This window comes from Primulina tabacum, chromosome 15 (genome assembly GCF_025594145.1).
Source record: "Primulina tabacum isolate GXHZ01 chromosome 15, ASM2559414v2, whole genome shotgun sequence".
In the NCBI taxonomy this organism is placed as follows: Eukaryota; Viridiplantae; Streptophyta; class Magnoliopsida; order Lamiales; family Gesneriaceae; genus Primulina; species Primulina tabacum.
In genome coordinates this window covers 30,114,953-30,139,455 of record NC_134564.1, presented here as the reverse complement: position 1 = coordinate 30,139,455, position 24,503 = coordinate 30,114,953, and the positions used below count along the sequence as shown (strand labels likewise).

At 33.8% G+C, this 24,503-nt stretch overlaps 4 protein-coding genes and 1 long non-coding RNA gene across 7 annotated transcripts; 4 read left to right on the top strand and 1 right to left on the bottom strand.

The window, feature by feature from the left end:
* The first annotated feature begins 9,141 nt into the window (after positions 1-9,141).
* On the top strand, positions 9,142-9,970 carry LOC142527559 (uncharacterized). The gene is made up of 2 exons (XM_075632398.1): positions 9,142-9,484; positions 9,611-9,970. Exons 1-2 carry the CDS (start codon positions 9,175-9,177, stop codon positions 9,625-9,627), a joined length of 327 nt encoding a protein of 108 aa, XP_075488513.1. The 5' UTR covers positions 9,142-9,174; the 3' UTR covers positions 9,628-9,970.
* A 1,458-nt stretch (positions 9,971-11,428) lies between these two features.
* On the bottom strand, positions 11,429-12,931 carry LOC142526067 (uncharacterized). Its single transcript, XM_075630339.1, has one exon. The coding sequence runs from the start codon at positions 12,929-12,931 to the stop codon at positions 11,513-11,515; it is 1,419 nt and encodes a 472-aa protein (XP_075486454.1). The 3' UTR covers positions 11,429-11,512.
* Positions 12,932-13,325: 394 nt separating this feature from the next.
* On the top strand, positions 13,326-16,449 carry LOC142526066 (uncharacterized). Its single transcript, XM_075630338.1, has 4 exons — positions 13,326-13,500; positions 15,443-15,564; positions 15,643-16,073; positions 16,124-16,449. Exons 1-4 carry the CDS (start codon positions 13,326-13,328, stop codon positions 16,341-16,343), a joined length of 948 nt encoding a protein of 315 aa, XP_075486453.1. The 3' UTR covers positions 16,344-16,449.
* LOC142527629 (uncharacterized) lies at positions 13,612-15,258 on the top strand. The gene is made up of 3 exons (XR_012815484.1): positions 13,612-14,133; positions 14,371-14,447; positions 15,003-15,258. It is a non-coding gene; the product is annotated as an uncharacterized LOC142527629 (long non-coding RNA).
* Positions 16,450-20,177: 3,728 nt separating the features above from the next.
* Positions 20,178-22,879, top strand: LOC142527502 (scarecrow-like protein 3). Of its 3 annotated transcripts, none has more exons than XM_075632323.1 (2): positions 20,178-20,682; positions 21,096-22,879. In XM_075632323.1, the coding sequence occupies exon 2, from the start codon at positions 21,110-21,112 to the stop codon at positions 22,532-22,534; it is 1,425 nt and encodes a 474-aa protein (XP_075488438.1). In that variant the 5' UTR covers positions 20,178-20,682; positions 21,096-21,109; the 3' UTR covers positions 22,535-22,879. The 3 variants fall into 3 exon arrangements, with proteins under 3 accessions (XP_075488438.1, XP_075488437.1, XP_075488436.1); XM_075632322.1 differs by having other exon boundaries at positions 21,072-22,879; XM_075632321.1 differs by having other exon boundaries at positions 20,180-20,682; positions 21,067-22,879.
* The last annotated feature ends 1,624 nt before the right edge of the window (positions 22,880-24,503 follow it).

Below are 24,503 nucleotides of genomic sequence, written 5' to 3'. Positions count from 1 at the left end.
GTGGTTATGAAGGCGGAAAAAATTGCAGCAAATCTGTATGTTCTTTTGGGAGAAACACACAAAGAGGCAGAACTAGATGTTGCATCAATTGGTTCAGGAGAAGAATTAACAGTGTTATAGCATAGAAAGCTCGGGCATATGTCAGAACGGGGGTTGTAAATTCTCTCAGAACGAAAGCTGCTGCCGGGACTTACAAAAATGTCACTACCTTTTTGTGAGCACTGTGTTACCAGTAAACAACACAGATTAAAGTTTGGCACTTCTACTGCTAGGAGCAAAAGCATACTGGAGCTGATTCATTCGGATGTTTGGCAAGCACCGGTTGTATCTCTAGGAGGAGCGAGATACTTTGTCTCGTTCATTGATAATTTCTCTAGGAGATGTTGGGTGTATCCAATCAAGGAGAAATCAGATGTTTTCCAGATCTTCAAAGATTTCAAAGCGCGGGTTGAACTTGATTCAGAAAAGAAAATCAAGTGTCTGAGGACTGACAATGGAAGATAATATACCAGTGACGAATTTGATGCATATTGTCAACATGAGGGCATCAAAAAACAGTTTACGGCGGAGCGGATGAACGGAACCTTGTTGGACAGAACAAGAGCTATGTTGAGGACTGCAGGTCTGCTTGTTATATTATCAATCGTTCTCCTTCAGTAGCGATTGATCTGATGACTCCGATGGAGATGTGGATAAGAAAGCCGACAGATTATTCTCATTTGCATACATTTGGAAGTCCTGTGTACGTTCTGTACAATGAGCAAGAAAGATCGAAGTTGGATTCAAAATCCAGAAAATGTATCTTCTTGGGTTATGCTGATGGAGTAAAGGGGTTTCGCTTGTGGGATCCTACTATTCACAAGCTTGTCATCAGCAGGGATGTTATCTTCGAGGAAGATAAAGTAAAGGGAGACAAAGGCACATTGAATTCAGAAACTACTATTTTTCAGGTGGAAAATAAGACGGACAAAGGTCAAGTTTCTTGTGAAGCAGTACCAGAGCACGAAGAACAAGAACATGTTGAGTCTGAGGTTTCCAATGTGAGGCAGTCAACTCGAGACAGAAGACCATCAGTTTGGCTTTCAGATTATGTTACTGAAAGCAACATTGCATATTGTCTATTATCAGAGGATGGTGAGCCATCGAGTTTCCACGAGGCTACTCAAAGCTCGAATGTATCTTTGTGGATGATAGCAATGCAAGAAGAGTTGGAGGCATTAGACAGGAATAAAACTAGGGATCTTGTTACACTACCACGAGGGAAGAAAGCCATTGGAAACAGATGAGTCTATAAGATCAAGCGTGATGGCAATACCAAGTGGAGCGGTATCGTGCTAGATTGGTGGTAAAGGGTATGCTCAGAAAGAAAGCATTGACTTCAATGAGATATTTTCTCCTGTGGTTCGACTTATAACAGTCAGAGTAGTGTTGGCATTATGTGCGGTGTTTGACCTACATCTAGAACAGCTAGATGTGAAAACGACATTTCTTCATGAAGATCTTGAAGAAGAAATCTATATGCTCCAGCCAGAAGGTTTTGCGGAAATATGCAAAGAGATCTTGGTTTGCAGGTTGAAGAAATCTCTGTACGATCTCAAACAGACGCCGAGATGTTGGTACAAGAGATTTGATTCATATATCATGAGCCTTGGATACAACAGACTGAGTGCAGACCCTTGTACATATTTCAAGAGGTCTGGTGATGATTATATCATTTTACTGTTGTATGTGGACGACATATTGGTAGCAGGCCCCAACAAAGATTATGTCCAAGAATTGAAGGCACAATTGACTAGGGAATTTGATATGAAGAACTTGGGACCAGCAAACAAGATTCTAGGGATGCAAGTTCACCGAGACAGAAGTAATCGAAAGATTTGGCTTTCCCAGAAAAATTATTTGAAGAAAATCTTGCAACGCTTCAACATGCAAGATAGCAAGCCAATATCGACCCATCTTCTTGTTAACTTCAAGTTATCCTCCGAGATGTGTCCTAGCAGTGAAGCAGAGAGGATGAAGACGTCTCGAGTATCATATGCATCAGCAGTGGGAAGTTTGATGTTCGCCATGATCTGTACAAGACCGGACATTGCTCAAGCAGTGGGAGCAGTCAGTCGGTATATGGCGAATCCTGGACGAGAGCATTGGAGCACTATTAAGAGAATCCTTAGATACATTAAGGGTACCTCAAATGCTGCATTATGTTATGGAGGATCAGATTTTACACTCAGGGGCTATGTCGATTTAGATTATGCAGGTGATCCTGATAAGAGGAAATCTACTACTGGTTATGTGTTTACACTTGCAGGGGGAGCAGTAAACTGGGTTTCAAAACTGCAGACAGTTGTGGCGTTATCTACAACAGGGGCAGAATACATGGCAGCTACTCAAGGTTGCAAGGAGGCAATATGGATTAAAAGGTTATTGGAGGAGATCGGATACAAACAAGAGAATGTTCCTTTGTTTTGTGACAGTCAGAGTGCCTTGCACATTGTAAGGAATCCAACCTTTCATTCCAGGACTAAACACATTGAAGTACAATTTCACTTTGTGCGGGAAGTAGTAGAAGAATGAAGCGTGGATATGCAGAAGATCCATACGAAGGATAACATAGCTGATTTTCTGACTAAGCCAGTAAACACTGATAAGTTTGAGTGGTGTAGATCCTCAAGTGGTCTAACAGAAACGTAAGCAGCAGGGAATGACAAGATTAAAAAGATGTGTGGAGATGTGTTTGATTCTCAATCAAATCTCCAAGTGGGAGAAATGTCGGCAAGATTTTTACCAAGAAAATGGGCAAGTCTAAAAAAACGTGTATTAAATGGATGAAAGGGACAGTTGACAAATTTGAATCAAATTTGAAGAGGAATGTTCATACGCGTTTTTAACGCGTATTCACACGGACAAGGGGCTCTATAAATAGAGTTTCCCCTTCATTCTGAAATCATCCCTTCTTCGAGTTTTCTCTCATCTTATAAGCATTTGAGTGCTTAGTTCTATAATATTTGTGAGGTGTTTTGTTCTCCTTTATTAAGAGAGTGTGTGTTCTCTTTAAAAATACAGTGAGTGAGTTGTAAACCATAAAATATTATAGTGGAATTCTTTTCATCTTGCCCGTGGTTTTTATCATAATAATTTTTAGGGGTTTTCCACGTAAATCTCGATGTCCAGTTTATTCTTTATTTTCGGGTTTTATTATCTCAAATTCTGCACGTGGTACCAACAATCCACCCAGCAATTTTGAAGCAATTCTTAGGGCGTTATTTTGGTTATTTATCAATCCCCCTGATAATCTTCCCAATGAGATCCTGTTTTCGAATGCCGCCAATTAATTTGACTACTTGGGAAGTTCCAAAATGTCGTCTCCCACCACCAGTCACGTTATCGGGAATGAAATCTTCCCGACAGATAACGTCCTCTCTCTTAATATCACCTCAAAAAATTTGTCTCACTCCATGAGTTTATAAACTAAACTTTATTGGTTTTAATATTCGATGTGAGACATCTATAATTTATAGATATTGAGAATTGAGGCGGAAGACGGAGGGTATACATGTCAAAACGGGCTGACGGGGCGGGCCAGCCCGCAACCCGCCGCAACCCCATTAGGCGGGGCGGGGCGGGCCATGGAGGGCCTCTAAATGGCCAACCCAGCCCAACACACCTTGGGCCGCGGGTTAGGCGGGCCAACCCGCTTATTAGTTTTTTTTTAAAAAAAAATACTAAACAGTATTAAAATAAACATAGAAGAAAAATATATTTCAGTCCAATAATTTCATAAAAAACTTAAAAACATTGAAATAAGACATTGAAAGCATACAACAATCAACAAAATCCATAAAAAAATAAAGTGTTTATTCTAATTCACACAAGATTTCATCGTACACATGTACTAAAAATTAACTCATGTAATATCATCAACCGTAAATACAATGAAACTTTTAAATGTGAATTTCAAATCTTTTTTAGTATACACTTTTCTCCAGTTTCTTAAGAATTTGTTCCTCACAAGAAAACAAAAATTAAAGATCTTAAGGGTTTGTCCGCACAAGGCACCTAGCTCTTACCATCCACATTTTCTTAAAAAATGAGAAACATTGGAAGATAACAGAAAGTCGAGGAAACAGACGGTTGTAAATTTCAAAAAATATTATGTGTTAAAAAATACACATAATTACTTTATTTACTATATTATTTCGATAATTCTTGATTAGTTCGAGTTAAACATTAAAAAAAAAGGAGGAGACTGGAGAGTATAACATTTTCAAAAAAAAAAAATAGAAGCATAAAAATTTACCAGAGTGATTGAAGTTAGGCACATGAGAAAAAATAAGGAAGAAATAGGAATTTTTATATAAAACTTAAAAATATAAATTTCTACCCTAATTTCGCGGGCAACCCAAATGGGCTCAACCCGTTTGGCCCGCAACCCAAACGGACTGAGCCCGTTTGGCCCGCCTCCAAACGGGCTGCTATTTTATCAACACAACCCGCTCAATTTTTATGGCGGGGCGGGACCGACCCGACGGGCCTGACCCAATTTGACAAGCCTAACGGAGGGTTATGGGGAGGGAGAGTAGGGGTTAATGGTCTCTTTCATATTGAGACAACCGTGCCAAATTTGGTTGTCACTATATTGGCAAAATGAGAGGAAAATTCTAAAATGTTTGTTAAGTTACAAAGTTGAAATCAAATAAGGTTAAAAATTGAAAATAGAATTTTATATATCTAACTATCCCCAAAGGGTAGCAGCGGAAAGGTTGCCACTCGTGACAAAACTTCTTCCATTTATAATGTCGTACATCACATATTAATATTATGATATTAACCAGTAAATACCACTAAAATTCATTGTGTGTGTGACTATATATGTAAAATTTAAAAATAAACAAGGACTATTAGATGCAATAAATTTAAGATAATAATCTAAGGTATAGTTTGGTTACACATGATATGATAAGCATGTGATATATAATATAAGGATAAGTTAAGGATAAATAAGATGTAAGATATTATATTTAATGTTTGGTATGATTTTAATAAGAGTGATTAAATTTATATATTAGATTGTAATGACAAAATTAACATTATCATAATAAATTTTATAATTTCGAAGTTGTTGTTTGAGTTTATATTTCTTATATGTGCATGCGCCGACAGTACTTGCATGATTTATTTATTTTTACATAATATGATAATCGAGTCCATGATTTTGTGATTCAAGTCAATATCAATTTTTAAGGTTAATCGAGTGATACCAATAATTTTATTGAGATTTATAAAAATCATTTATATAATTATCTCGAATTCATTTATATAATTATCATATTTTATAATATATATAAAAATAAATAAAAATATTTATTTGATTTTAATTTCTACCTGCTAGTAGAGATTTATAAAAATCATTTATATAATTATCATTTAGTAATACTAATTTAAAATTTGATCATATATAGGGTTTAGGATTTTCATGTATTGAGGACAATTAAGTCATTTGTGGTGTTTTTATCATTAAATTAAAATTATCACATCTCATAAAAAGAATATTTTATCCATTTATAAAATTATTTATCATAGTCATATGATATTATCACGGATCATGAGCTTTTTTAAAAGATATCAAACGTAGAATAATGAAGATTATTTATCGATCATTCTCTTATTCAGTGTACCAAACTATAGCTAATATTAGTATCTACATGATCAGTAAACACAATGCATTCGCATATATATCTAATTTTTTTACTAATATCATATAAAAACATGAATGACGTATGAGTTTATGGCAGCAAATGTCAAACATTAATCACAGTACTTAATAGTTGATGGTTAAAAAACATTCAATGAACACAAATATAAGTATCGAAAAATCGTACCGAAAAAATACCGAACTTACCGAAAAAATCGTGATACCGTACCGAAATTTTCGGTATCGGTACGGAATATTTTTTTCTTCAGTATTTCGGTATATACCGAAATACCGAAAATAATTTTTTATTATTATTATTTTTAAATTTAAGTTCGGTATACCGAAAAAATATTTCGATATACCGACAAAATTTTCGGTGTCGGTACGGTACCGGTATGAACTTTTTTCATATCGAAAATTCGGTATATCGAATGTGCGGTATATTCAAATTTTCGATATCGATATCAATATGAAATTTTTCCATACCGATATTTTCGATACGGTATACGATACTATAGTTCGATACCGTAACACCCCTAAATATACGAGTAGTTGCATTTTACCTCTGGCACAGTCTTCCACCATTAAATCCTCATAACTCACCTTTCCATTTCCCAATGAGCACATCACATCGTGAGTATCAAAAAGCTGTGCCTACAAGACAAATTCAGAGGCCCTAGTATAAAAATAGACAAGAACCCGAGTACTTGTGGTAACTGATTAATTGGAAGAACCGAGAAAACTAGAGCGATATGGAGTCGGGTTTTGCTAGGTTGTTTCTGATTACCACTGTGTTTCTTGGTGTTCTCTCGATGGATGTGACAGGAGCAAGAACTCTGAAGACATTTGGAATTTTCCCTGGTTTCGGTGGATCTTTTCCCAACCCGGGTTTAGGTGGATCTTTCCCCAGCCCGATTCCAGGGTTCGGGTCGCCAACATTTTGCCCGTTTCCAGGAGTCTGGTGCACTCCAGTCCAGCCCAATCCACCAGCTGACGTTGCCAATGCTGCTGGTTCTCCATGATAAGGGCTGCCGGCTGGGCCTTGATTAAGTGCTTGATTAGTGTTGTTGGTTTTGGAATTAATTTTAAAAAATGAATTTCTACTTGTTTCGCTGCTTCATGTTTGTGTCTGTAACCCTGCTTATTTGGTGGCGTTCTATGGTTAAAAAGAAATTATATTTATATGTTGTGAATCTAAATTGAATAAAATATCGTGTGTGCGTGTGAATCTAAATTATATTTATATGTTGTGAATCTAAATTGAATAAAATATCGTGTGTGCGTGTGAATCTAAATTATATTTATATGTTGTGAATCTAAATTGAATAATATATATATATAATATTACAGACGAGATTTTTGTGTGTCCAAGATTTTACTAAGTCCATCTCCAAACTATATCATCTATTTTTCATCCTTTATCTTCCAAAATAGAGATCTGTATTACAAAATACTCCATTTCTTTTTTTTCATTTTCAAAAACACACACATATAATTATATAATTACATAATGTATTATCTAACCGAATTTAATTAATTCGATAAACATAATACAATAAAACATGTATTAAACTCAATTTATTTAAAATAATACATTTTTTTGACACGACAAACATAAACGACAAGATACAACATTCATAATATAAACATAAAATATAAATCACGACAAACATAAACGACACATATGGTTTAAAGAATAACACATAAATTGACCTTAAAAATACTAATATTCCGAAGTACTGTACTCCTCCCACAAATGGTCAATAATAAAAAAATTAAAATAAATTAACTAAGTATAAAAATTATTTAACATTAAAATTAACTAAATAAATAATTTGAAATATAATAATATAAAATGGAGCAAAACAAATACATAAAAATACAAAAGGACTATTTTGCCATTGTTATGATGGCATTTCAGTAATTTGATGGAATCTCCATATTGATCTTCAAATGAATAGTGATCCTCCAAAAATGGAGGATCACTATTGCAATCTCTAAAATGGAGATTGCATTTGGAGTTGGGTTGGAGCACCAACCCATACTCTATTTTGGAGATTTCCTCCAAAATAGAGATGGGTTGGAGATGCTCTAACCCATATCCTCTAAAAATATTACAAAATACTCTATTTCTTTTTGTTTTTTCATTTTCAAAAACACACACATATAATTTTATAATTACATAATGTATTATATAACCGAACTTAATTAATTCGATAAACATAATACAATAAAACATGCATTAAACTCAATTTATTTAAAACAAAACATTTTTTTACACGACAAACATAAACGACAAGATACAACATTCATAATATAAACATAAAATATAAATCACGACAAACTTATTATAAACAATAAACTTATAATCAATTCATGAAAATAATAAAACAATTAAAATAATTAACTAAGTATAAAAATTATTTAACATTAAAATTAATTAATTAAATAATTTGAAATATAATAATATAAAATGGATCAAAACAAATACATAAAAATATAAAAGGATTATTTTGCAATTGTTATGATGGCATTTCAATAATTTGGTATAATCTCTATATTGATCTTCAAATGAATAGTGTCCAAAAATGGAGGATCACTATTGCAATCTCTAAAATGGAGATTGCATTTGGAGTTGGGTTGGAGCACCAACCCATACTCTATTTTGGAGATTTCCTCCAAATAGAGATGGGTTGGAGATGCTCAAATAATAAGTTTTTGGCGAAAACTTTTGTGTGACGGTCTTACGGGTCGAATTTTGTGAGACAGATATCTTATTTGGGTAATTAATGAAAAAATAATATTTTTTATACTAAGAATATTACTTTCATTGTGAATATCGGTAGGGTTGACCCGTCTCACATATAAAGATTCGTGAAACCGTCTCACAAGAAACCTACTCTAAGTTTTTTATTCAAAATATAAATATTCAATACAATATTGACAAATATATAGCAATTAACCTTTCTATTATCATCATAATTTTTTTTCTATAATTATTATGTGAATATTATATTTTATTTATTTTTTAAGCAATCTTTGTGAGTGGATGATGACCTCAAATACCCTAGCACGGATTCTTCCGACTTACCAATTAACATTCGTCTATTCCCATATCTCTGCAGTCATTATTTAGAGTGAAATTAATTGATATTTTATAATATATACATATACATATATATCACATAAAATATGAAATTAAGGTTAATATCTCTACTAATCTTCCTCTTCCTCTGCTTGCTTGGCCGCTAATTGACAACTTTCTTACTTAACAAAAAAGAGGTCCAAGTCATATATAAATATCATGAGTTCAAGTTCGCATGTAACATCACCTAAAAAGCTCACGCACCTAACTCGCAACGTATGGTACAATCCTTTTTCACACAAAACACATGCAAAGTGACACACGATACCCATGTAATATCCTTATTTAAAAGCCAACTTCTTTGTTCATAACATTCACATCAGCTCGAGACTGAAGAATGGAAGCAATAGCAATATACAAGGTTATTTTGATGGTTCTTGCCTTGTTTTGTGCTGAAAACACCATGGTTTCTGCACAATGTCAAGGGGATTTCCAAGGTCTTGTACAACAATGTGCGAGATATGTTCAAAAGAGTGGCCCTACACAAAACCCATCTCAACAATGTTGTGCTGTTGTCAAAACAATCGACTTTCCTTTTGTGTGTCCGCGCATCACCACTGATGTTGAGCAAATAGTTAGCATGGAGAAAGCGGTTTTCGTCGCGCGATTTTGTGGGAAGCCATTAGCCCATGGAACCAGATGTGGAAGTAAGTAGATGTTTCCAACATGTTTTATACAATTCTGCACGCTCATCTCGGCCAATATGGCACATGGATGTGCAAATATTCACAAGATCCATATTTTAATAATTTTTGTACTCACTTCTGCTGCAGGTTATATAGTTCCATGAAGTTAAAAAGTCTCAAGATGTAGCTAGAAAAAGCTCGAATTTATAATAATTTCCGATAGTAATAAAACAGTACTAGTTTATATGTTTACTAGCTATTATTATGTTAAAAAAGTATGGTTTGTAGCAAAAACCCATTGTCAATAATGTTTAGTATGATTAATATATTTATAGCCTAGTTTTTTAAGCTACGGTGCCAGAAACTGGACACGAAGGTGTTTTTAATTCCCATAAACTTGACCCAAAAGCACAAGACATTGTATATATTGGACTGCTGCATTTGCCAAGAAACATAAGCCCTCTTGCACTTCAGAAATGCAAGCTACAGATCTTAAAAATTCTCGTTTTCCTGCGATAATATTTGAGAACAACCAGAAAATAATAATGAAAGGGATACGGCTAGACGTTAGACATACCATTATTTTCCAACTAATAAAATTGATTATTCTTTCTATTTCTTCCTTGAGAGTATATATATAAAGTATTATTAAATATTATATAATCTCCTATAGGCTCGTATGAATTTAAAAATTAATCTTCAATTTTAGAAATTATATATGTGTGTGTGTGTGTGTCTAAACCCATGAAGGAACTGAAAAATGAACATTCAATCACATTTTTGGAGATGAGATTTTTAACAATGGAAGTGAGGGATCTCTTTAATTAATATCTGAATCTGATCATCCATGCATGTCTGACAGGAGAACGAGCTGTAATCTTTACTTCTGATTTAAATGTCGTGTTTATGGCTTAATTTTCAAGGGATTGTATGCCTCAAATAAATCGGCTCAGTTACACTTTTAAAGATGTAAATTGAATGTTTTTTGTTTGTCATGTTCTCGTTCAATTTATAATTTTAGTCAATTAACTTGTATTTTTTGTAAATTTAGTCAATTTCATCGAGTACAAACGTAAAATTAAAAAATGATGATATAACACAAAAAATTGCTGGTAGGTCACCACATGTTGTTGATCTCATGCATGTTAGCAGTTTTATGAAACAGAAGACTAAAATCGAAGAAATTGTACATTAATAGATTAAGACTATTAATACTTGTAACATAACAAAAAAATGACAAACATGCAAGTTTCGTAGGAAAAAAAAAACAAATATAATTTCTTCCAAATAAATCAAAATTTAGTTGTCATTTATTATGTTGGCGTTGAAAATTCATGAATCAATTTAGTCCATAATGGGTAGTACATTTGTGATACCATTGTCTCACATCTTAAAAATCAAAGATTTTAAAAATAAGTTTATAATGGACTTCTATAGCAACTTGAGTTAATCATTTTCGTAAAGAGAGGACGAATACGAAGTAGTTGCTATAGGGACCCATTGTGCAGTCATGCAGCCGCGAGCCAGGGCTCGGGACGTGACAGAATGGTATCAGAGCCGATCACCAGCAAGGAACACCGGGAAATAAGTGATATGCGGGGCAAAGTGCTACGTGCATGTGAGTCACCTCTTGAACCTGCGGGGCAAAGTGCTACATGATGGAAGCCACCTCTTGAACCTGTAAGGCCATCTCCAACTCATAAATCTATTTTGGTGCAGTTTCTACACCAAAATAGTGCAGTTTCTTCACAAATATAACATTCATCTTCAATCCATTTACTTCAAATCTTACACTAAAAAGTATATTCCTAGAATATTCTTTTTGTTTACTATTTATTTATAAATTTAACAATATAATTATAATTAATGTTAACATTAGTATTATAATTATAATTTTATTTTTATTAATAGCTAAATTTATTTATTTGATTATTATATATATATTAACTCTAATATTTATAATACGAATTAATACAAATGCTTCATTATTAAAATTGACATAATTTTAATACAGATAATTTATTTTTAGAACTTAATATGAATCCAAATTCAAACATCTGAACAACTATATTCCTCCCACAAATGATCAATTAAAGCATTTCGTAGTGCATAGTGAGCATCTTTGTCTTTTATCCTTTTATATCGAGCGAGAAATTCTAGAAATCTGATATTCTCATCGACAACCATTTCTACATCCGGAGTTGGTGCTTCTCTCATATCTTCAATGGGTGCGCCAAGGTCACGTTCATCTTCGATAATCATATTGTGCATTATAATACATGCTGTCATTATATCATGTAAGTGATGTTTCTTCCAAGCACGTGCTGGAGATGCCACAATCGCAAATCGAGATTGGAGAACACCAAATGCACGCTCCACGTCTTTTCTACAGGACTCTTGTTTCATTGCAAAATATTTCTTTTTTGGACCGTGTGGATCGTGGATAGATTGTACAATAAATGACCATTTAGGATAAATACCATCAGCCAAGTAATATCCTGTATCATATTCTTTTCCTCCAATTGTATAATGAGCTCGAGGGGCAATACCTTGTGCGATGTTGGAAAATAGATTGGACGATCCCAAAACATTTATATCATTATTGGATTCGGGCATACCAAAATATGCATGCCATATCCAAAGGTCGTAGTCAGCTACTGCTTCTAATATTATTGTTGGAGAACCACTACGACCTGCATATTGACCCGCCCAAGCCGTTGGACAATTTTTCCACTTCCAATGCATGCAATCAAGACTTCCCAACATTCCAGGGAATCCGCGTTGTTTACCAATATAAAGTAACCTGGCAACATCATTGGCAGTAGGAGATCTCAAGTATCGCTCAGCAAAAACTTCCACCACGGCTCGACAAAAGCGTTGCATGCATTGAATTGCAGTGGACTCTCCAATTTTGATATATTCATCCGTAGCATCCGCGGGTAATGCATAAGCTAAAATTCGCAAAGCAGCAGTTGTTTTTTGAATAGTCGATAGCCCGAGACGCCCCACACTATCACTTCTTTGTGTGAAGTAAATATCATGATTCTTTACTTCATCAACTATACGAAGAAAAAGATTTCGAGACATTCGAAATCTCCGTCGGAACATTGCTTCGTTATATCTTGGGTTATCGGCAAAGTAATCGTTGAACAGATTACGGTCGGCAATTTCCCGATCACGGTGAATTACTATATGACCCGGTATTGAACCTCCGTGTGTGACTTCTTGCTCTTGGTGGATAATGTAGGTAGCAACCAACTGTTGATCTTGTGCTACAATATTCAATATTGCATTTCGTGCATTATCCAAATTCTCAAAATCATCCATCCAATTAATAGGTGTTTCATCTTCATTATCAGACAATGAAGATGAACTAGAGGATGATGCGTGAAATTGGAAATGAGAATTCTTTTTCAAGTTTGTGAGAGCGTAGAATTTTGTGTGAGAATCTAGGATATTTCGTCGCATTATATAATAATTTATCTAAAAAAATGACCATTGGATGAGATTGCCTTATCTACAATCTGTCCGTTGAATTAGATTGTGGTATCTACAACCTCATCAGTATTATGACCGTTGGATGAGATTACATATAATCTTGCTCGTTGGATGAGATTACAATCTTATCATCATCTTGACCGTTGGATGAGATTGCCTTATCTAGAATATGGCCGTTGGATTGAATTGTGCTATCTACAGTCTTATCAGTATTATGACTGTTGGATGAGATTACATCTGATCTTGCTCGTTGGATGAGATTACAATCTTATCTTCTTTCCACTATAAGTAAAACATATCCGATTCATGAGATCATCACAACTTTAATTTTCATTCCAATCAAATCTTTATTCTAAGCAATTCAATGGCTTCAAATTCTAGAACTGCTTCTTACAATGTCGAAGAAGACAGAGTCTTATGTCATATGTATCTTGATATATCCCAAAATCCTATAATAGGTATCAATCAATCCAAAGATCAGTTTTGGACTCGTATCGAAGAAGCTTACAACATCAGCAAATCAAACAATCTACAAGCATGTGAGAGCCCAACCCATGTTCCAAAGCCCAGCTCATTTAGTATTAAGTTAAATAAATAAATAAAAAAGATGAAATGTTAATCATCTTCATTTCTCTCTCCCGTAACTTCCGCCAGCTTCGTTTTTCATTCTTCTTCAATTTCGAAGCTTTGACCTTCGATTTTAGCCGCTCCGGTCGCCGAAAAATTACGGTAAATATATATTCGGAATCCTCTCGACGAGAGCTATCCATTGATACCACTCTTGCTAGGTGAAATCGTGATTTCCGAAAACCCGACGAAAAATGCCGCCTCTTTCACCGCTAAATTCGTCGTCTTCCGCGGCTCAAAACTAAAAATTGATTGAGGGGTTTTTTTTCCTTATGTCATAAGCTTTCTTTTGATACCACTTTTGCAAATTTTTGAGAACCCTCTGTTTTCTGCGTAATTCCGGTCATCTTCTCCGGCGAGTTTTTCGCCTGTTGCCGGTTAGCTTTGGTTGAAGCTCGGTTTTAGCCACTGTTGTTCGGATTACAAGCTACTTCGGTGCGAATTGTTGCCTACGTGAAGTTAATTCAATTTCGACTCAAATAATGTATCATTATTGATTAATTATTGGGTTATTGTTGTAGGTTCCGGAATTGTGCGAGTTGGAGGTATAATCTGGTGAACCTAGCATTTATCGCAGTCGCTTAAATATTAGTTTAGCGTCATTTAAAGCTAAAAAGAATATTTTGCGACGATAAAATAGAAATAATTGATTTTAGGCATTTAGTCGAATATTGGAATTTTAGGAATTTAAAATGCCTAAATTGTTGAAATTGGATTTTTAGTGAATTTAAATGGTTCTAGAATTTTTATATGATGATAAGACCATTTAAATTAATATTCAGGTGATTTGTCTGAGTTGGCATTTACCGGACTTTCTTGAGGATTTAAGATATTTTGTGGTAAATTAAAGTCAGTTGAGGTACGCATGAACTGTTTTATTATGACGTCTATATGATTTGAAATGACGTTAAGTACTTTGTAATGAGTTGTGGCGTGCCTTATGTGTTTCTGTGAATACGTGATTGCATTCACGCATTTATTTGAGTTGATACTATTGTGGCATAGCATTTCGAGCCTTGACTCCTTTGATTGCTATTGATATTGATCTATCGAGTTGTTGCGTCATCGATGGAGTGGGTGGGTAGGATTAGCACTCCTGGTGACTTGCAAGAGGGCTGAGCGGGTCGCTCCCGTACCCTCGATGCTACGTGCATGGATGAGCGGCGACATGATATTACGTTGCTGCAGTCCTGGCACGGGTGGCCACTGTTACTGTTGCTGATGCGTTTCATTTGGACTCCGCTTTGGTATCCATTATTTTGTTGTTACCGACACGCATTGCATTGCATTTCATTGCATTTTACTTGATTTTATTTCATGTCAGTTATATTTGTCGTAATATTACTGGTTCGTCGTACTGGGGCCCGACCCCTCGTTTCTTTTTATGATGTGGTTGTTTTTGATGTCATAGCAGGTTATCCAGGAGGATTTGACACGTCTGGTGGAGCGTCAGGTAGTGGTGCCCAGTCGTCGAGTCACGTTTGAGAGTTCCCAGATATATATAATATATTATGGAGTTATACATTTACCGGGGAGATGCCCCGTGTAGCTGTACTGTTATTTTTACGATGTTTTGTATTGATAGTTGTGTAATCGAGCCTTGCCGGCTCTATATCTGTTTAGTCCTGGCCAGTGCGGCTATAGGGTTGTGAATTGATGTTATGACTTTATTTCGAGTATATAAATGTTGTTTGTGCTGTTTGGAAATTTTTGGGATGTCCTACTTACGGGAAGGTCATGTCGAAATTTCTATTGGCCCAAAAGGAAAATTTTTAATCGCTTTCGCTGTTTACATTAATAAATCCTGGTTGTTTTGTCATTAAAGATTAATCAGGAGCACGGGCCCCCACAAAGCACGTAACAAAAGATCATTGCAGTGTCGCATGAGAAATATACTCCGTGAAGTTGGAAAACTAAGGGGATGCATTCGTCAAATTGAAACTCTCCGCCCAAGTGGCGCATCAGAAGATGATATTGTAAGTATTTCTTATTCAACTATTTATTAAATTACAAGTTTAATTTCTTATAAGATAATAGTTGGATATTTCGTATAGTTAAATCGAGCAAAAGATTTTTTCATGCAAGATGCTGATTTTAGTAAAGGCTTCAAATATGATCATGTGTGGTATATTATGAAAGATATGGAGAAATTCTCGAGTGACATCAATCCAATGAGCGCACCAGCAAGAATGCATGTCACAAGCTTGGACTCGTCACAGTCAGATAGCCAGACACCAAATACTCCAATATCAGGTTCTCCTGGATTACCTCCGTTTTCAATTAATTTAAGTAGTGGTGAAAATGCAGGCGGCACTTCATCCCAACGACCTCTTGGTGTTAAAAAATCTAAACTAAAGAAAAAAAGGGACGAGAATGTGTTGGAATTGATATCTACAATGAAAGAAGGGCATCGCGATCTTATAAATGTATTACAAAAAGGATCCACCGAACTTCAACAAAGTTATGAGATGAAACTCCTAGCATTGCAAAATGAGCAGCTCAAATTAGCAAATCAACAAAAAAAATTGAAACTAGACAACAACAAATAGCATTACCAACCCTTCAAGAGGAGAATAAAGTTTTGTACATGGATTTAAGCACGATAGGTGATCCTGAAATGCGCGAAATTGTTCGAAAGGAACGAGCCAAAATTTTGAAAAAAAGGAATGAAGAATATGGACAACACGAAAATGACACATTTGGGAAATATTTTGGTGATTTTGGAGGATCGAGATCTAATTTAAGAGATTATTGATCATCTACCTTGTTTGTCATTTTTATGTTTTTATTCGCATTGTTATCTTTGTAATTTTCAATTATGTATTATCTTCGAATTTGTATTCCAATTATGTATTATCTTTGTATTTGTATTTCAATTTGGGTATTGTAATTTTAATTTCAAAATTTTTCTGTTGGTTTTTTTGATATTTTATCAATTATATATTTACAAGAGTTAAAAATGTCAAAAATAAAATAAAAAACTAGAAATATTTTTATAAATTTTCTAATACAATTATAATTAATTTTTTTGTATTTTAATTTTTATTATGAATTATATTTTATATCAACACGATTTAATTTTACTCATCAATTATATAATATTATTATTAAAAATATTTAATACATATTTATATTAATTAAAAATATAAATGGGGCAACCTCCGTTCGAGACAATCCTGTCACATTATGATAGCGTAGGGTTGGAGTTGTTCTAAGAGCCACCTCTAGATTTTCGATGCTGGTGGATCGAGTGGTCAGGCCGCGACGAAGACGTCGTGTTCTGAAGGAGGGGTGATTGTGATACCCTTGTCTCACTTCTTAAAAATTAAAGATTTAAAAAATGAGTTTATAATGGGCTTACAATGGACTTCTGTAGCAACTTGGGTTAATCATTTTCGTAAAGCGATGACGAATACGAAGTAGTTGCTATAGGGGCACATTGTACAGTTACGCAGTCGCAGGTCCGGGCTCGGAGCGTGACAACATCGGGCTACTGGGTGAAACCCAGGGACCAAGCCATGTTTTATTTTGTTAGGGGTCAAAACTCAAAAACAAAAATTTAATTCATATTTTATGATATTTTTCTAAAAATATGTTCCCTCAACCTATATCTGGAAGATGTACTCATCATATAATATAAGCGTCCTTTTTACAGTTGAAATAATTATTTAAACATGATCGTTTTTGTTATTTTCAAATCAATAATTTTTCATAGTCTTTTTAGTTAATATAAGGATCTCAACTTTAACTATATATAAGATAAAGATAGATATATCATTGGATTCATAAATATAGAGGTGGATCTTACACAAATACATATAAAACACATAATTTAAAGGTATATGTAATAATTTTTTTTTTGTCTATATACGACAGAATATTGAACGTCTCTTAATTAATATTTAAAAAAATTCAACCATGAAAAAAAAAGAGAGAAGGAAATCAACCGTTTATTTACAAGTCCCAAATGCACATAATATTCATTAGTATTTTACACTAATTCAATTACTAATTTTAGAAGCCTCAATGCCTAAAATGCCACCTTTAAATTAAATTATTATACATATAAGTGTTTTTGCATTCACCTTTCTCATATTTAATGTACGTGGCACTTAACTTTCTTATATACTATTTTTTTTTTTTGAAAAAAATTACAATATTATTCCTATAAATTGACATGTTTTGAGTTTTAATTAACAAAGTTTGATTTTCATCCAATAACTTGAATTTTTGTTTTGATCTTTTTTTTTTTTACCAAAATCACTAAATACGTCATACATTGTTTATCTAATAATGATGCCATTTACTTGGTTCACGTGAAAAAAATAAAACTTAAATTATATATATAAATAAATAAATATATATATATTTATATATATACAAAAATAAAGAAAAACAATAAAAAATTTCTTTCGAAGCATTGAGGTCGCTATGCTTTATTTTTCTCCATCCTTTTTCATTAAATTATTTTTAATATGAGCAATATGAACTTTATTATCACGGCATGTGTCACGTACAAGAAAATCGGTGACAATGATTTATTTGGTAGTTTCAGACAAAAACATATCAAAACAAAAAAAAAAATCCAAGCTACTATACGAATACCAAAATTAAACAAATCAAATGTATAAAACTCAAAACAGATCAACTTACTGCTAAAATTATAATTTTAACTATTTTTGCACTTTATAAAGTTGATAAACATCATGTACATCAAGTACAAAGAAGATAAATGAAAAATTCCTAGCCTCACATTCACATAATTTATCTATAATTGAATTTAAATAGAGTAATTTAGCGGACAAGTGTTCCATCCACACAAAACCTCTCGTTCCAAGTCGGACCTGATCGGCCCAATAAAGTCAATTCCCGATAGTCAAAGGCAGAATTATTGTAATAAAATATCGGTTTTCTTCATTCTTAACATTATCTAGTATTCCACTATTTAATATTTTAGTAACTAGCAACCCACAAACATGAAATATCGTGTGCATATATTTTAACCTAATTAAATTTTTGAATCTTTAATTTATTAATTATGATTAACAGATCATTTAGTTATTATATGTTATAACAATTTTATTGAATGAAATAAGATATAATTTTATCTCTATACTAAAATGATCGATCGATGTCGATGTACGTAGTTATTTTAAGAGGTCGATGCATTATATTATTATTATTATTATTATATATTAATGTAATCAATAAATTATCATACTTTAACTGGATTTATTTTGATTTTTTTTAAAAAAAATATTTTTAGCTTAATACATAATAATTTGTATTTTTTATTTTAATTAAAATAATATTTTAGTTCCTTTTTTTGGTTTTAAAGAGCCACGCATAAAAATAAAATATAATTTTTTTAAATAATCATCCGGAAAAAACCCCTCAAAATTATTTAAAAATTCATTCCACCAAATTTTTATACCGCAAATGCCCATTAAGATGATTAGGTGAAGATATAAACTAATTTGTGGTATGAAAATATGGAGTGGGCTTATTAGGAGTTTTATTTTATAAATCTATTTACATCTCATATCTTTTCTATCAGTTCAACAATCAATTTTTTTAAAAAATATTCTCTCCAAATTAAATAGACAGATATTTGGTTCCTCATAAATATAATTTAACCATATAAATATATATATATATATATATTGTATTTTTTTTCTAAAAAAAGAAACATTTTAATTCTTTTTTTTCAAAAAAAAAACATGAACCAAAAAATAAGTAATGCATCGCCCACTGTATCAATCATGAGGAGACAAATTAAATACCTTATTTGATGTATGTATTAATAATGGACAGATATAGATTTGATTACGTCTTTAATTTGTTGAATTATACTTAATTTGTCTAAAAATAAAGGAAGACGACATAAGTCCCTCGTATAATGGCCTAAACTAAGGCAATAAAATAACCAAGAAGTCAAATCCTTAATGAGTTACGTAATATTCAATGTCTAGAATTGGCAGAATCCAAGGAAATAGTGAAAGGTTTGGACATGCATTCCCATCTACTTTTTGTCACCTTGCACAACTCCCTTGCCCCTTTGTCTTTATTGCAACAAGTGGATGACTTGTGCCTTCGCACAACAAAACAAATAACTAATAATATGTTTGGTCACCTATTTTCTATTTTTCTAGATTGAAAAAAATTATATGTCACCCTCATTTTGCCCCATAAAACACACTTTTCCATTTTCATGTATCATTGCATTATGTTCTACCTAGCTAATTTCCAAAACACCAAACAAAACATTAAAAAATATTATATATTTTAGATTTGATATATTAACCAGATATAATTATGTATGATATAGATTTGAATGTTCGCAGTTAGTCAAAAGTTACTGCTGATGATATCGATGTAATCAAATTTTTTAAAAGATTTAAACTATAAGACAATCTGAATATAATGTTTTGATTACTCTTTTAGCATGGTCGCCCCTGCATGACTTGATATTTTCCCCAAGGAATATCAAATATAAAATCAAGGGATTGAAGTTTTGTTTGAAATGAAAGCCATTAGGGGGCCTTTTTTTTTTTAATTTTTTTTTTGCATTGCAATCTCCCACTATCACCCACTAAGAAACAAGCCAAGATGTTTGTTTTGTTTCGGTCATACATTACCTGCTTGGATGTGTGCTGTGTTGGAGAATAACACCAAATCTCGGCCAGCTTTTGTTCACATCCACTATGTATAGTGACAAGAAAAAGTTTTAATGGAGACTTGCATTTATTAGAGGGAGGAGTATGCATTTTTCCCAAAGTCCACATTGTTCTGAGCCCTTCCACGAAAACAAAGCAATAAGGACAAAATATACTGCTTTTGAATTATTAGACATGCACAAAAAGCAGCCATGGAAAAGTCCTTCAAGACAAGAAATGCTTTAATTTCATTTGACTTGCCTAACGTTGGGGGACGGTGAGAGAAGAGAACCATTGATGGTCGTTAAATCTTTTAACTTTGTTGGATGAGTGTTCTCTGGGATTCTTTTGTGGGCTTTTTATGAATCGTATCACCCACTTTGAAATTTTGAGTTTTCTTGTTCATGTACAAAGTTGAGTTTTATTCTGCTGATTCTGGTGAGTTTCTTGGCCTTTCTCTGTGTTTCTGTGACATTCTGTCGAGGAATGATTCTCTTTTTTTTTCTGTCTTTTCCTAGCATATGTTGTTAACTAGATTATCTGAATTATTTGCTTTCTTGATATTTTAATGCATTGATATGTAAGAAAATTATAGCAAAATAGTATATGATCATTCCCAAAACTAAGCGCAAAGTTCTTTTTATTGATTTAAATTTTCTGAGGTTGATTTGTGTGGGTGTCTGTTTTCTCTGTAAGAGATCTCTGAGAAGGAGGTTACAAAGGAATTGTTCATTTTGATAGTTTCTCTTTGCTATTTGAAATTCCTATTTTATTCATTCACTGGCTAAAAAGTTGGTCTTTAAATCTTGTTGAATGATTCAGATCAGTCTTCTTGCATATCCAAATTCTAGGATTATAGTGGAAAATGATTCAAGAGGAGGGATCATCGTCCATATGTTCATCGCCTCTGCAGAAGTTCTCCATGATGTCTTTTTCACCTAGTCCAGGATCACCTTTTCCTTGGCTACGAGAAATGAGATCCGAGGAAAGAGGCCTTTGTCTAATCCATCTTCTTGTTACCTGTGCTAATCACGTCGCCTCAGGGAACATAGAAAATGCGAATATAGGCCTCGAGTATATTTCACATCTCGCCTCTCCTGACGGCGATACAATGCAACGAATCGCAGCTTACTTTTCCGAAGCTCTTGCCAATCGAATGCTTAAAGGTTGGCCTGGATTACACAAGGCTCTGAATTCGACTAAAATAGCTTCGGTTGCCGATGAAATGCTTGTTCAGAAACTGTTTTACGAGTTCTGTCCGTTCTTGAAGCTTTCATATGTCATCACAAACCAAGCTATCATGGAAGCAATGGAAGGGGAGAAAGTGATTCATATTATTGATCTGAATTGTTTCCAGCCTGTTCAATGGATTTGTCTTCTTCAGGAGATGAGCGCAAGGCCTGAAGGGCCGCCTCATTTAAGAATTTCGGGGATTCATGAACAGAAAGAGGTGTTGGATATTGTGGCTCGGAAATTAAATGAAGAAGCGGAGAAGCTAGACATCCCTTTTCAATTTAATCCTCTAGTTTGCAAATTAGAGAATCTTGATGTCGAAAAGTTACGCGTAAAAACGGGGGAAGCTGTTGCTATAAGTTCCGTGCTTCAGCTCCATTCTCTTCTAGCAGTGGATGATGAAGTTTTGTGGAAAAATTCCACTTTGTTTGCTAATAGTCCAAATGCAGCACACCTGAGACGGGTCTTGCAGATGAGTCCTCAAAATCTTGGAGATTTTCTTGAGAAGGACTGGACTAGTATATGTAACACGAGCCCTGATTCTGCGTCATCGTCGCCTATTCCTCTAGCCACATCACCTGATATGGCGACACTTCTAAGCGGGCTTTGGGGCCTCTCTCCAAAGCTAATGATGGTGACAGAGCAAGAATCAAACCAGAACGGGTTAATCTTCATGGATAGAATAATGGAGTCACTAAACTTTTATGCAGCGCTCTTTGATTGCTTGGACTCGACTATGCCAAGGGCATCAATAGAACGCCAAAGGATTGAGAAGATGCTATTCGGAGAGGAAATCAAGAATATTGTGGCGAGTGAGGGTCTCGATAGAAAGCAGAGGCACGAAAAGCTCGAAAAATGGATTCCCAGACTTGAGTCGGCTGGTTTCGGAAAGGTTCCTTTAAGCTACCATGTTATGCTGAGAGCAAGAGGATTGTTGCAGAGTTATAACTATGATGGCTACAAAATCAAAGAAGAAAATGGCTGTTTCATCATCTGCTGGCAAGATCAAGCACTTTTCTCAGCTTCGGCATGGAGATTTAGGCGATGCGGCAGATGATCGAGTTTTTTCACCATTGTTACTTATCAAAAGCAGATATTAAATGGCCATTTTTTTCCCTTGCTTAATGGCATATATTGTACGGTTAGGTGATAAACTTAGATGACTGGCTTCTTTCGAAGTCGAAGTCGAAGTCGCGCTTCTCTATTTTCCCATTACACTAGTCTGGATGCATGCCTGAGGTAAAGTACTGCATCTGTTATGTTATTTTACTTGTGTGTATCCCGACTAATGTGATATGGGAAATAATGTGGTAGAAAAGAATAATAATGTAACTGAGGATCGTATGGACTCCATGTTGTATCGATATTGCAATTTGTGAATAAGTAGCGAGCTCTCCTTTAAATATAATCTTGAGAATCAAGAAGAAGTGTTTAAAGAAATTATAAGTTTTGGTGATGGCTCTTAAACAAGTGTTAAAAAATTTCGATAAACAAACTGAAATGAACGTTGCTCATAAACGTACATGAAATAAAATATTGTGTGTATCAAAAGTTAGTGTTGTGCTCTGGTGTTGTCAACACGAGCACACAACATGCACCAGAAATTAAATAATTAACACACACGTAAACTTTTAATAAATAAACACCAAATTTAAACTATGTACAAGTACGAATACTTGTGGGATGCCTCATGGCAAAAATTCACTAGACAAATATGTAAATCGTTTACACAAAACAATACTAATGAGAATAACCAAAAAAATCCATTGACACTCTAAGGAACTAAAAATACATCAAAATAAACCACATAAAAACTAGATGCATAAAGCGAAGTTGCTTAAAACAAATAAAGAACACTCTTTGATCAACATTCCGCGTCAGTGTTGTTCGTGAGTGTTGTCAACACCAATCGGCAACACGGAAGATCTGTGACTCAGTCACACAAAGTCTTCACACGAAAATATTCAATATCAGAATGTTGTGTGTGTTCAAAAAATCCAGCAACTCTCCTGCACTGTAAAGTGTTCACCGGATCACACACAAATGTCACATCAAAATAGGCTCGGCCCTCGTATTTTTCTTCTAAGCAAGAACTCTTCTGCCGACCTTTTCGTGCACTCCCAAAAACCTCCAGCAGCCGTGTCCTTACAAAACTGATCACCCGATCACAGAAAACTTTAGCAGCTACACAATAAAATGATCACTCGATCACATAAAAACTGTAGAGCAAATATATGTTGGACTCTTGTAATTTCTTCTCTATGAAAAGCTCTCTCGTCCAACTCTCTCTGCACAAACCCCCCTATGGCCATGAATACTCCATATATATATATATATATATATAATACTTGACCTAAAATTCATTTCATAAAAAAGTCCTAGAAAATATGGAAACAATTCTTTAGAGATAAAACTATTTTAAACATTAATAAAATATCTTGGAGATAAAAATAATATTAAAAACAAATCATATAATATATAGATATAAATCAACCAAGATATTATCAATTTAGCAAAAAATAATAAAAGACCTTTCACAGACCATTTCAGTAGTCATCATTTCAGCAGACTGCTCGACTTATTTCAGAAGATCTGAATAGGATCTACCAAACTCGGAGAGATCATCTTCACTGGATTATCATACAATAGTGTTACGTCGGATTTATTTCCTTAATTATTAAAAACATTTTATCAGCAAATTGAAATGTTCACATAATGTACAAATAATACAGACAAAAACATTCAAGCGGTTGAATGTCATTTTGAAGTATCTGTTATCTATTCTTTCAGAGATTCAAAACTTTGTTGAAAATATTCAAGCACATGCACACAAACATATCAGTTCTACACAATTGTTTCAAGATTATAGTCTTCCTATTCAAAACCTTGTTTTGTTAAGAAAAGTTGTAGCTAAAAATTTCAATAGACAGCGTATAAGTCCTACTAAAATGCATGATTACAATAGTTGTAAAACCAAATTCTTTTATTGAAAACTTTTTGAAAACAGAAATAGAGGAGACGTAGAA